This window comes from Staurois parvus, unplaced genomic scaffold (assembly GCF_062004578.1).
Source record: "Staurois parvus isolate SC_StPar_1 unplaced genomic scaffold, SC_StPar_1.0 ptg002148l, whole genome shotgun sequence".
Taxonomy (NCBI): domain Eukaryota; kingdom Metazoa; phylum Chordata; class Amphibia; order Anura; family Ranidae; genus Staurois; species Staurois parvus.
Window position 1 is genome coordinate 13,270 of NW_028319944.1, and position 14,155 is coordinate 27,424.

The 14,155-nt window shown below is 48.2% G+C and overlaps 1 protein-coding gene across 1 annotated transcript in view; it reads left to right on the forward strand.

Moving 5' to 3' along the window:
- The window catches only part of LOC149432417 (band 4.1-like protein 5), a gene marked incomplete at its 5' end in the record, with an annotated part of 38,703 nt that overhangs the window by 11,151 nt on the left and 13,397 nt on the right, over positions 1–14,155 (forward strand). The window contains 5 exons of the mRNA XM_089665222.1: positions 1,359–1,519; positions 3,274–3,371; positions 5,269–5,397; positions 6,831–6,892; positions 6,999–7,091. Coding sequence (XP_089521348.1) covers positions 1,359–1,519; positions 3,274–3,371; positions 5,269–5,397; positions 6,831–6,892; positions 6,999–7,091 — 543 coding nt within the window. The remainder of the gene's footprint in view (positions 1–1,358; positions 1,520–3,273; positions 3,372–5,268; positions 5,398–6,830; positions 6,893–6,998; positions 7,092–14,155) is intronic.

Below are 14,155 nucleotides of genomic sequence, written 5' to 3' on the forward strand. Positions count from 1 at the left end.
GATCCCTCGGCCCACATTCCGGACCCCACAGATGAGCTGCCCAATATATAACTTACGGCCCTCCACTAGCGATTCTGCGAACGCCACTGAGGACTCCAGGGATCTGTCGAGCGGGAATTGACGTCATCAGCCGGGACACAGAGAAGGAAAGCCCAAATCTCACGAGATCTCGGACGTCGCGAGATTTGGGCTCTCCTTCCTGCGCCAGCTGATGATGTCAAGAGATCGCTGGAGTCCTCAGTAGCTTTCAGGGAATCACTACCGGGGGCCGTAAGTTATATATTTGGGTAGCTCACCTGTGGGGCCGTTTCAGTCCGGAACGCGGGCCGCAATTGGCCCGCAGGCCGGACTTTGGACATGCCTGCTCTATAACTCTCCTCTCCTGAAATATTCTGTGCTGCTGGAGGACTCTGCTCCTTCCTCTATAACTCCTCTCCTGAAATACTCTGCACTGCTGGAGGACTCCGCTCCTTCCTCTATAACCCTCCTCTCCTGAAATACTCTGCACTGCTGGAGGACTCCGCTCCTTCCTCTATAACCCTCCTCTCCTGAAATACTCTGCACTGCTGGAGGACTCCGCTCCTTCCTCTATAACCCTCCTCTCCTGAAATACTCTGCACTGCTGGAGGACTCCGCTCCTTCCTCTATAACTCTCCTCTCCTGAAATACTCTGCGCTGCTGGAGGACTCCGCTCCTTCCTCTATAACTCCTCTCCTGAAATACTCTGCACTGCTGGAGGACTCCGCTCCTTCCTCTATAACCCTCCTCTCCTGAAATACTCTGCACTGCTGGAGGACTCCGCTCCTTCCTCTATAACTCCTCTCCTGAAATACTCTGCACTGCTGGAGGACTCCGCTCCTTCCTCTATAACTCTCCTCTCCTGAAATACTCTGCGCTGCTGGAGAACTCCGCTCCTTCCTCTATAACTCCTCTCCTGAAATATTCTGCGCTGCTGGAGGACTCCGCTCCTTCCTCTATAACTCTCCTCTCCTGAAATACTCTGCACTGCTGGAGGACATGAATCCAGGAGGCAGAGTGGATCCCACTAGTAATGGTCACTCTCACAAAGGGGTGCAACATGTTGACATGAGTAAACAAGCCGGTAACCATTCCATAACCCAGCCATGCTTGGCCAGAGCGCCCGGCAGATTCCAGAGATATGAGCGCCCCCTATGGAAAGGTGAGGAGTACTGAAATATTTTTGCTCCTGTAAGGTTACCCGCCACCACCAACACGCAGAGCGCTGCTGAAATCGGCGCCCCCCTGCGGGGGATACAGAGGTGTCGGCGTATCACAGGTCAGCACAGCCGGAAGCTTGCTCTTCCTCCAGGCACTCAGTTTTCTCCACTCCTCCACAGCTTTGTAGGACTGATTGGCAGCCAAGAACTGCTGGAGAGTAGCCTGGATGACGTATTCTCTCTGCCGGCGAGTCCCCCTCCTGGACTGGATGGGGGGGGTCTGACCTTCTCCAATCCCTGCTTGGAGGAGAAGCCTGCGGAGCAAGCGGACAACCTGTCAGGTCAGTGATCCTTCCCTATGGTCCTAGAAGTATAGGGGCTCACTAGTGTGTGTGTATGGGGTGGGGGAGGGGGAGGAGACTCTGTAGTGTTTTTACTGGAATGTGAAAAGGATGAGACTGCCATCTGTCTATATAAATCCTACAAAACTCAATATAATCATCTAATGTGAGCCCAGGAAGTCTTTAAAAAAAGGTTTGAGTGGCAACGCGTTTCGAGGGCTCAGTATGTCCTTCATCAGGGCTTACATGAGGGGAAAAAACTGGGCAACAAATTTCAGAATAAAGGAAAAAGGGGGGAAGGGGAAACCCGGGCTGAGCTGCTGAGTCACTACTAGGAGGGGGGGGGGCAGGGGGATCTGAGCTGCTAAGTCAGTGCTGGAAACAAGTACAAGGGCCAGGTGAGTTACTGAGTCAGTGTTGGGAGGGGGGTGGGGAGTTGAGCTGCTGAGTCACTGCTGGGAGGGGGGAGCAGCGGGATCTGAGCTGCTGAGTTGGTGATGGAAACAGGTACAGTGGCCAGGTGAGTTGCTGAGTCAGTGTTGGGATGGGGGGGGGGGGGACTGAGGTGCTGAGTCACTGCTGGGAGGGGAGAGCAGGGGGATCTGCGCTGCTAAGTCAGTGCTGGAAGCGGGCACAGGTGAGCTGATGAGTCAGTGATGGGAGGAGGCACTGGCCGGAGGGGGGGGGGGGGGTTGAGCTGCTGAAGCACTACTGGGAGGGGGGAGCTAAGTCGGTGCTGGAAACCGGTACAGGGGCCAGGTGAGTCGCTGAGTCAGTGTTGGAAGGGGGGGGGGATTGAGGTGCTGAGTCAATGCTGGAAACGGGTACAAGGGCCAGGTGAGTTGCTGAGTTAGTCGGAGGGGGGGTACTAGGGGGGTTGGGACTGAGCTGCTGAGTCACTGCTGGGAGGGGAGAGCAGGGGGATCTGAGCTGCTGAGTTGGTGATGGAAACAGGTACAGTGGCCAGGTGAGTTGCTGAGTCAGTGTTGGGATGGGGGGTTGGGACTGAGCTGCTGAGTCACTGCTGGGAGGGGAGAGCAGGGGGATTTGAGCTGCGAAATCAATGCTGGAAGCAGGCACAGGGGCCAAGTGAGTTGCTGAGTTAGTAGTGGGGGGGGGGGGTACTGGGGGGGAGGGTTGGGACTGAGCTGCTATGTCACTGCTGGGTGGGAAAGCAGGGGTAGCTCAGTTGCAGAGTTTCTGTTGGGGAAGGGGGGGGGAAACAAGGTGAACTGAGCTGATGTCACTGCTGGGAGGTAGTAACGGGGATTTGGGCTGCTGAGTTACTGCCGGACAGGAATAGCAGGGTGACCTGAGCTGCTGAGAGAATAATTTGGATATCTTCAGAAACTCTGCCTTTTATGTTTGAGAATGACTTGTTCCACAAAACCTGTAGTTGCAGACCTCTTATGATTTTATTGTAATGCTCTTTAAGAATTTGTGTATCATAAAGGCCCATCTCCTGGTCACGTTAGGCTCAGACCTGATCATGGGTACAGCATGACGGCCGTCTTACAGGCCATAACGAGAACAGGACACTCTGGGTTTAGGAAGGGTCAGAGTTCCAGAGTTCTTTCAGAGGTACAAATTCCTTCCATCTATAAACAAACCATAACCCAGCGCAGTCTGGTGATGAGATGGCTGTGTGGGATGGGGGGGGGGGGGTAGAGACCGCAATAAAAAGTTTTACAGACTTGAAGCCATTAAAATTCTTTGGTTGATGTCACGTCTTATAATTGGCGGTTATTTTCCAGCGTCTGACGATATGACTGTCAAAGTGAACAACATGGAAGCCAATAACGGAGCCCTTCCTGCACCAAGATACAACATCAATGTCAACGTCGGCAAACAGGTACAGCGCCTCCGACTGTCCATAGACGGATCCATTCCACCTGAAGAATAAAGCAGACATGGACTGTGGAGGTGTAGAGTGGACATTTACCCATTGACTGACGCATTTCATCTGCCCCACATGGACAGAATTTCCCCCCCCCCCCCCCCCAATTTCTTACTTTTTTTTCCCTCCAATTTCCTACTTTTTTTTTTTTTTTCTCTTCCCCTTCAATCTCCTACTTTTTTTTTTTTTTCCCCCTTTCAATTTCCCACAAACCCCCCCAATGTCCTACTTTTTTTTTTTTTTTTTTCCCCAGCTTTCTACATTTTTTTTTTTTTCTCCCTTCAATTTCCTACTTCTTCTTTTTTTTTTTTTTTTTTTTTTTTTTTTTTTTTCCCCAAATCTTCCCCCCCAATTTCTTCCCCCCCCCCCCCCCCAATCTCATACTTCTTTTTTTTTTTTTTCCCCCCCAACTTCCTACTTTTTTTTTTTTTTTTTTTTCCCCCAGATCCTCCCCCAATTTCTTATTTTTTCCCGCCCAATCTCCTACTTTTTTTCCCCCAATTTCCTACTCCGTTTTTCCTTTTTTCTTTTTTTTCCCCCAGCTTTTATGAAGCTGGAGCTCGACGCTGCATTTATTTTCTTGGCAAAACCCAATTCCCTCCTCATGGCATTGAAGGAAATTCAGTTTTTTCATGATTTGATCCCTTTTTTTTTGCCCAATGGTGGTGTTGACTGTTTTTTTGTAAGTTGTGAAAAACCAGGGAGATCTGCAGAAAGGGAATTGCTGGATTTTCTGGCTCTCGCTAAATATTCCACCAGGTCGTCATGTCAATGAGGCCAGCTGGTAACGTTGCCTCTGCTCCCTACCCTGCTGCACCCATAGGTTATCACTTCTTCATACTATCAGTACCAGTTGACCCAATCCTGTGTTGGTGACCTTATGGGGCCGGTTCGACTAAACATGACGTTCCACTTATACATGGCTTTTCACTCCTCTCGGGGAACCCATTGCTGAGATCTCCATAACTTCCAACAGCCTGTGTGTGGAAAGTGGAAACCGCCTCAGCCCGGGCTCCGTCTAGGCCACACAATCCCAATGCATTTCACCCTGCCCACATGGGGGTGAAACGTGTTGGGGACGGGGCAAAATGCACTGGGGGTGTGGCCTGAATGGAACCCAGGATGAGGCTTTTTTCAGTCTCCACACACAGGGTTCTGTAGTGATGTGCGGCTTTTGGGACTTTTCTTTCTTCACATCAACATTCATGGAGCTGGGACGAGATCTGCCCCTGCCTGCACTCCCAGCGGCCGACCGCAAATGAGGACCTGTCGAAGCTTTGGGCGGCACCCTTAGTTTTGGCATAGGCATTAATTCCCAATTTGTCCTCCATTCTACTTCGGGTTTTGACAACTCCCACCCGCCATAGATCATTTCCAGATCCTCCTGGTATTCCATCAGTATAATAAATATCCAGCAGGAATGTTGGATATCAATAGCTGACCATTTTTATTGCCAAACTGTAATACCTAGACAAGCGATCCCTCCCATCCTCCCATCCCATCAAACTGAGGTTGCACATTTCAAGGACGTTCTAGTTGAATGTCTATTTCCTGACATGTCTGGTCATCCGATCTTTCATTCTCTGAAAAAAGTAAAGATAGGATGGCCCTCAACCTTTCCTCAAGCCAAAACTTCGTCTTTATTAAAAGCAGCCAACCAGACGTAAAGGGCTTACACAGCCATGCCAGGTCCTCAATCCTTTCCTTTTACTCTTCACTTACGTAGCTTGTGAGTCTCACCTCTTGAAGGTTTCCTGTTCCATTCAAAGCCTGGCAAGTCCTTTCGTTCACCCCCCATCCTCTATTCCCTCTTGTAATGGCGCAGTCTGATCCTTAACCTTGTGTGTTGTAGGAGGACACGGTGAAGCTGGTGGAGAAATGTCTCAATAATAAGATTGAGGCTCCAGTGTCCACGCCAATCTGGCTGCCCACAGACATGAAGAGCAATATTCTAAAAGCCCAGGCTGAAGCTGAACACAAGGTGAGGGTTTGACTCATGGAAAATGTGTCCTTCAAGTGAGCTTATCGTTGTGATAACCCTGTAATGAAAGCACAGTTGGCTCATTTACAAAGTCTACAGAGCAGCTCTTTTCAATCTGTTTGTCACAAAGAAACCCTTGGAATAACCTCCTGGGTTCAATGAATCCCTGCTAGTATTTACTGCAGCTCACTGTACAGTAGTAGGAAAAATGCTCCTTACATTGGGGGTCAGTGGGAAGAATGTCACTTACATTGGGGGTCAGTGGGAAGAATGCCCCTTACATTGGGGGTCAGTGGGGAGAATGTCCCTTACATTGGGGGTCAGTGGGAAGAATGTCCCTTACATTGGGGGTCAGTGGGAAGAATGCTCCTTACATTGGGGGTCAGTGGGAAGAATCCTCCTTACATTGGTGGTCGGTGGGAAGAATGCTTCTTACATTGGGGGCCGGTGGGAAGATTGCTTCTTACATTGGGGGCCGGTGGGAAGATTGCTTCTTACATTGGGGGCCGGTGGGAAGATTGTTTCTTACATTGGGGGCCGGTGGGAAGATTGCTTCTTACATTGGGGGCCGGTGGGAAGATTGCTTCTTACATTGGGGGCCGGTGGGAAGATTGCTTCTTACATTGGGGGCCGGTGGGAAGATTGCTTCTTACATTGGGGGCCGGTGGGAAGATTGCTTCTTACATTGGGGGCCGGTGGGAAGATTGCTTCTTACATTGGGGGCCGGTGGGAAGATTGCTTCTTACATTGGGGGCCGGTGGGAAGATTGCTTCTTACATTGGGGGCCGGTGGGAAGATTGCTTCTTACATTGGGGGCCGGTGGGAAGATTGCTTCTTACATTGGGGGCCGGTGGGAAGATTGCTTCTTGCATTTGGGGCCGGTGGAAAGATTGCTTCTTACATTGGGGGTCGGTGGGTAGAATGCTGCTTGCATTGGTCAAATAACAGCTAAAATGGTTGTTGGTGTCAGTGGGAACTTAACTGAGAGGCAGAGGTTGCTTCTGCTCCGTGAACCCATGACTACCTGTGGAGGTAGACACAGGGGTTCCACGGAGTCGTAGTTAGGAACGGCAGCTATAGGAACTTTGACTTTGCCTCTTTATGCAAAGTCAAAGTTCCCATAGCACATGTAATCAAATTTGCAAATGTCAACAGAAGAAGACTAGGAACTGGAGAACGTAGCCCAATATTCAGCACCAAGGTATCAAACCCTAATGAGCAGAAGGATACTGGAGAACCAAATCAGCACTTTAGTCCCGGGGGGCTAGTCCCTTCTTCTAGTGAGGATTCAGAAAATAGAACGTTGTTGACTGTAAAATTATAAAAAGAAAATAATCCAACATTTCTGATGATCTTCACCCCCTTCATCAGGACGGAGCAACAGTTCTCCCCAAACTCTGCACACGAAAGTCCTCATTATGTTTGTATTGCAGATCACAAGAGATGATTTGGGGATCAATAACAAGACACTGATCATTGAAGATCCATCTCCCAGGTCTGTGGCCCCCCCTCCCCCAAAATCCCATTTTTCCTTCTCTGTGGTCACTCTACAGGGGAGATCTTGTTCTAGAATAGAATAATCACCAATTTTATCTTTTTAGAGGGGTAACTGTGAAGCTGAATAATCTCGTCCAGCCACAGGAGTTTCCAGAACTGCGAGAGACCCCGCCTCCTGCGCAGTGTCTTTTCCTAACGTGAGTATAATTTTAGTCCAGGGGGGGGGGCTTTGAGTACCTTTTGCGTACCGATTGCATTGCCTGCTGCCTAAGTTGGTTCATCTCTGTATCTTGGCTAATAGAATGCACCTTGCTGTGAGATTCTCTACCTCAAATGGCTCAAGGAAACCATCTTCAAAAGCCAGAATTAACCGCCTCCCGCCCGCCATATAGTAATATGACGGACACAAGGCGGTTCTCTTGTTCTGGGAGGAAGTCATATGACGTCCTCCCATTCTCACCGCGCATGCGCGGCTCAGGGAGTGCACAGCGCGGCGATCGGCAGTGCGCTGTGTTCCTCGGACACAGAGGATCACAGAAAGAGCCGAAGATGTCGGTTCGGTCATGTGATTAGCTGTGTCCAATCACAGCTGATCACATGTAAACACGGAAATGCCGGTTATCGGCATTTCTCTCCTCTCGAGCTGTCACGCTGACAGAGGAGAGGAGAGCCGGTAATTGGCTTTCCGCGGAGGGAACATGAACACTGATCATCAGAGCATTGATGATCAGCGTAGCCCCAGCAGTGCCACCTATCAGTGCCTCATGCCAGTGCCTACCAGTGCACATCAATGCCACATATCAGTGCCCATCTGAGCTGCCTTTCAGTGCCACCTATCAGTGCCATGTATCAGTGCTGCCTTTCAGTGCCAGGGAGAAGGAGAAATGATTGCTTTTACATCCTATATGGGTGCAAAAGCTTTCAGTGTAAAAAAAACAAACCATAAATAATATAAAAACATTTAAAAAAAAATGTAAAAAAAAGTATAAAAATTTTGGTGTTAAACTAATTTGGGTTATTTTTTTTTTTTTTTTTTTTTTTTTACTAAAAAGATAACGGAATAAATTTTGGCCAAGATTTATGATGAAATACTATTTATTTGCAAAGTTTTATAAGAAAAACACTTTTTTTCAAAATTTGGCCATTTTCATTTACATAGCAAAAAAAATAAAAATCCCCGAGGTGATTAAATACCACCCAAAGAAAGCTCTATCTGTCACAAAGAAATTATAAAAATTTCATATGGGTACAGTGTTGCATGACCGCGCAATTGTCATTCAAATTGGGACAACGCTGAAAGCTGGAAATTGGCCTAGGCAGGAAGGGGGTAGAAGTGCCCTGTAGGCAGGAAGGGGGTAGAAGTGCCCTGTAGGCAGGAAGGGGGTAGAAGTGCCCTGTAGGCAGGAAGGGGGTAGAAGTGCCCTGTAGGCAGGAAGGGGGTAGAAGTGCCCTGTAGGCAGGAAGGGGGTAGAAGTGCCCTGTAGGCAGGAAGGGGGTAGAAGTGCCCGGTAGGCAGGAAGGGGGTAGAAGTGCCCGGTAGGCAGGAAGGGGGTAGAAGTGCCCGGTAGGCAGGAAGGGGGTAGAAGTGCCCGGTAGGCAGGAAGGGGGTAGAAGTGCCCGGTAGGCAGGAAGGGGGTAGAAGTGTCCTGTAGGCAGGAAGGGGGTAGAAGTGTCCTGTAGGCAGGAAGGGGGTAGAAGTGCCCGGTAGGCAGGAAGGGGGTAGAAGTGCCCGGTAGGCAGGAAGGGGGTAGAAGTGCCCGGTAGGCAGGAAGGGGGTAGAAGTGCCCGGTAGGCAGGAAGGGGGTAGAAGTGCCCGGTAGGCAGGAAGGGGGTAGAAGTGCCCTGTAGGCAGGAAGGGGGTAGAAGTGCCCTGTAGGCAGGAAGGGGGTAGAAGTGCCCTGTAGGCAGGAAGGGGGTAGAAGTGCCCTGTAGGCAGGAAGGGGGTAGAAGTGTCCTGTAGGCAGGAAGGGGGTAGAAGTGTCCTGTAGGCAGGAAGGGGGTAGAAGTGTCCTGTAGGCAGGAAGGGGGTAGAAGTGCCCTGTAGGCAGGAAGGGGGTAGAAGTGCCCTGTAGGCAGGAAGGGGGTAGAAGTGCCCTGTAGGCAGGAAGGGGGTAGAAGTGCCCTGTAGGCAGGAAGGGGGTAGAAGTGCCCGGTAGGCAGGAAGGGGGTAGAAGTGCCCGGTAGGCAGGAAGGGGGTAGAAGTGCCCTGTAGGCAGGAAGGGGGTAGAAGTGCCCTGTAGGCAGGAAGGGGGTAGAAGTGCCCTGTAGGCAGGAAGGGGGTAGAAGTGCCCGGTAGGCAGGAAGGGGGTAGAAGTGCCCGGTAGGCAGGAAGGGGGTAGAAGTGCCCGGTAGGCAGGAAGGGGGTAGAAGTGCCCGGGAGGCAGGAAGGGGGTAGAAGTGCCCTGTAGGCTTGTGGTTAAAGGGGACCATATACATTGTAATTGGGCAGTCCTCATATTACATCAATTTAAAGAGATCATATACCCCTGCTGCCCAACCTGTGGCCTGAGGGCCACATGTGGCTCTTTGGTGTTTGCAGTGCAGCCCTTTGACCCAGCAGTCAGCAGTGGGAGTTTTTATTTGTAGGGGTCTGTAATATCTGGGATCAGTTGCAGTCTCATGTAACCTATCCCCAGTCTCTAAGAAAAGTATACCTTATGGTGCCACCCAAAGCCATGGATGGAAGGAAAAGGATCACCCCACTGCCAAGTGATTCCACTGTCAGCTGAACTCCACATAATGGTATCAAAAAGAGAACGAGAAATAGTGTCTTATCCTTTTAAACATTTTAATAATCAAATGAGCAATTGCACTCACATTAAAAACAATCAAAATGCGCCTGTGATAAATGCCTTTGTGTGTGGTCTTCACACTAACAATACTCGCCGTTAGCTAGCCGACAGAACGTGGTGACTTCAGAGCCCCTCCCCTACGCGTTACGCCACAGGTTCATGTTGCTTCATCAGGGAGATATCAGGGGCATTTATCACAGGCGCATTTTGATTGTTTTTAATGTGAGTGCAATTGCTCATTTGATTATTAAAATGTTTAAAAGGATAAGACACTATTTCTCGTTTTCTTTTTGATACCATTATGTGGAGTTTTGGAGGGGATATATAGACAAATAGACCCCTGGAGGTGAGAGTGAGGAATCCTTCCATATCCATCTTATTAAGCAGCATTGTGGAGAGACGCCAGGTGGATCATTAGCATACAACAACGGGCAGTCAGCTGAGTGAGAGATCTGGAGCGGGAGTAGTTTTCATCTGTCCTGTCAGGACAAAAAGTGTTTTTTGCCTATTTATATAATAGGCAAAAATTGGAGGTGAGCGCAATATATATTAATATTCATCGATGTTTTTCCCCATTTGGTGACACAAGTTTTTGGATTTATCAAGAGGACTGTTCATTTAACACAGAAATTGTTGGCATCAAGGCTATTATATTATATTGTTTTTGTTATTTCAATATGTTTTTGAGTATACAGTTGCAAGAAAAAGTATGTGAACCCCTTGGGATTACGTGGAGTTTTGCATGAATTGGGCATAAAATGTGCTCTGAACGTCATCTAAGTCACAACAATAGAAGAACACAGTCTGCCCAACATAATACTACACAAACATTAGATGTGGCCATGGTTTAATTGCACATAACATGTAAACATTCACAGTGCAGGGAGGAAAAAGTATGTGAACCTTTGGACTTAATAACTGGTTGACCCTCCTTTGGCAGCAATAACCTCAACCAAACGTTTCCTGTAGTTGCAGATCAGACCTGCACAACGATCTGGAGTCATTTTGGACCACTCCTCTTCACAAAACTGTTTCAGTGTAGCAATATTCTTGGGATGTCTGGTGTGAATCGCTCTCTTAAGGTCATGCCACAGCATTTCAATGGGGTTGAGGTCAGGACTCTGACTGAGCCACTCACAAGGCATATTCTGTGCTGTTGCAGCCATTGTTTTGTTGAATGACTTGTATGCTTTGGGTCATTGTCCTGTTGCATCACCCATCCTCTGCGGAGCTTCAGTTGGCGGACAGATGGTCATACGTTTTCCTGCAAAATGTCTTGATAAACTCTGGAATTCATTTTCCCATCAATGACAACAATCCGTCCAGGCCCTGAGGCAGCAAAGCAGCCCCAAACCATGATGCTCCCTCCGCCATGTTTCACAGTGGGGATGAGGTTTTGATGTTGGTGTGCTGTGCCTTTTTTTCTCCACACATAGTGTTGTGTGTTCTTCCCAAACAACTCAATCTTGGTTTCATCTGTCCACAGTATATTTTGCCAGTAGTGCTGTGGAACATCCAGGTGCTCTTTTGCAAACTTCAAACATGCTGCAATCTTCTTTTTGGACAGCAATGGCTTCCTCCGTGGTGTCCTCCCATGTACTCCATTCTTGTTTAATGTTTTCCTTATTGTAGATGTGTCAATAAAAATGTTATGTGCCAGAGATTTCTGTAGGTCTTTAGCTGACACTCTGGGATTCTTCTTTACCTCATGCAGCATTCTGCGCTGTGCTCTTGCAGTCATTTTTACAGGACGACCACGCCTAGGGAGAGTAGCAACAGTGCTAAACTTTCTCCATTTGTAGACAGTCTGTCTTACCGTGGACACATGAACATCAAGGCTTTTGGAGATACTTTTGTAACCCTTTCCAGCTTCATGCAAGTCAACAATTCTTGATCGCAGGTCTTCTGAGAGCTCTTTTCTGCGAGGCGTGGTTCACATCAGACAGTGCTTCTTGAAACCAGTAAACCCAAAACAGGTGTGTGTTTTTTAAGGGCAGGACAGCTGTCAGCAACACATCCAATATCATCACACTGATTGGAGTCAAGGTTGGCTCACTCCTGGCTCCAATTAGCTCTGGGAGAAGTCATTAAGCTAGGGCCTCACATACTTTTTCCTCCCTGCACTGTGAATGTTTACATGTTATGTGCAATTAAACCATGGCAACATCTAATGTTTGTGTAGTATTATGTTCAGCAGACTGTGTTCTTCTATTGTTGTGACTTAGATGACGTTCAGAGCACATTTTATGCCCAATTCATGCAAAACTCCACGTAATCCCAAGGGGTTCACATACTTTTTCTTGCAACTGTATAGTTTGATTATGAACTGATAATCACTGTTGCAAGTTTTTTTATATAATTAATTTAGCACGGGAGCGCAGCACTAAATATTATTATTCATTAATAATATAATTTTTATTTTGTATGTTGTGGCACTATTTATGAGTTGGTGTAAGGAGCTAGCGAACCACATGTGCATGTATTAGTAAATTATTTGATTAATTGATCACTTATATTTCACCATATTGGCTCACAAGTATTAATATCACTTGATTTTTATTAAAACATTTTGTTGTATTGGTTTGATAGGCACAAAAAAAAATTGGATCCTGCCAGAAATCCATTGACCTTCCTGTAGCAAACTGACAGCACGGTGCCTCTGCTGCCCTTACGCCCCAAGCATTATTTTCAACCCTCGTTGCTTGTGTTCATAGGACCGTACAAACGTCTTTATGTGGGCAAAGTGCCCTGAACTCCTTCCTCCCGAATCTGACACGTAACACAGGATGACCCAACGTGGCCTATGGAGGTGGCCTAACCGGTTTATTGTCATGTTTACCATCACCTGAGGCATATATTGTACTGGCAGTAAAATGATAAAAGTTACAGAAATGTGTTTTATAGGCGTTGCGGGGATATTGCAGAATGACTGTTATTTTGTTACACTTTTATGTTTTGTTGATCATAATCTGTGAAAAAGGTCTTGCAATGTTCTTAGCTTCAGTTGTTGCATTTTTGTCCTCCTAAGGAGAACCTGTCAAAGGGAAAAAAAAAAAGGTTTTGTGAAAAACTTTTTTGCAATATACACTCATCAGCCACTTTATTAGGCCCACCTTGCTAGTCCCGGGTTTGAACCCCTTTTGCCTTCATTCTTCGTGGCATAGATTCAACAAGGTGTTGGAAACATTCCTCAGAGATTTTGGTCCATATTGACATGATAGCATCACGCAGTTGCTGCAGGTTTGTCAGCTGCACATCCATGATACGAATTTCCCGTTCCACCACATCCCAAAGGTGCTCTAATGGTTAGAGATCTGGTGACTGTGGAGGACAGTGACTTCATTGTCAGGGTCAAGAAACCAGTTGGAGACAATTGGAGCTTTGTGAGATGAGGCATTATTCTGCTGGAAGGAGCCATCAGAAGATGGGGACACTGGAGTCATAAAGGGATGGACATGGTCAGCAACAATACTCAGGCCATGGCGTTTAAACGATGCTTAGCTGGTACTAAGGGGCCCAGAGTGTGCCAAGAAAATATCCCCTACACCATGACACCACCAGCCTGAACCATTGATACAAGGCAGGTTGGATCCACCACACCATGACACAACCAGCCTGAACCATTGATACAAGGCAGGATGGATCCACCACACCATGACACAACCAGCCTGAACCACTGATACAAGGCAGGATGGATCTACCACACCATGACACCACCAGCCCGAACCACTGATACAAGGCAGGATGGATCTACCACACCATGACACCACCAGCCTGAACCATTGATACAAGGCAGGATGGATCCACCACACCTTGACACCACCACCAGCCTGAACCATTGATACAAGGCAGGTTGGATCCACCACACCATGACACAACCAGCCTGAACCATTGATACAAGGCAGGATGGATCCACCACACCATGACACAACCAGCCTGAACCACTGATACAAGGCAGGATGGATCTACCACACCATGACACCACCAGCCTGAACCATTGATACAAGGCAGGATGGATCCACCACACCTTGACACCACCACCAGCCTGAACCATTGATACAAGGCAGGTTGGATCCAACACACCATGACACCACCACCACCAGCCTGAACCACTGATACAAGGCAGGATGGATCCACCACACCATGACACCACCAGCCTGAACCACTGATACAAGGCAGGATGGATCCACCACACCATGACACCACCAGCCTGAACCATTGATACAAGGCAGGATGGATCCACCACACCATGACACCACCACCACCACCAGCCTGAACTGCTGATACAAGGCAGGATGGATCCATGCTTTCATGTTGTTTACGCCAAATTCTGACCCAACCATCTGAATATCGCAGCTGAAATCCAGACTCATCAGATGAGCATCGTTTAAATGCCACGGCCTTACTAAGGGGCTCAAAGTGTCCCCCACACCATGACACCACCACCACCACCAGCCTTGATATAAGGC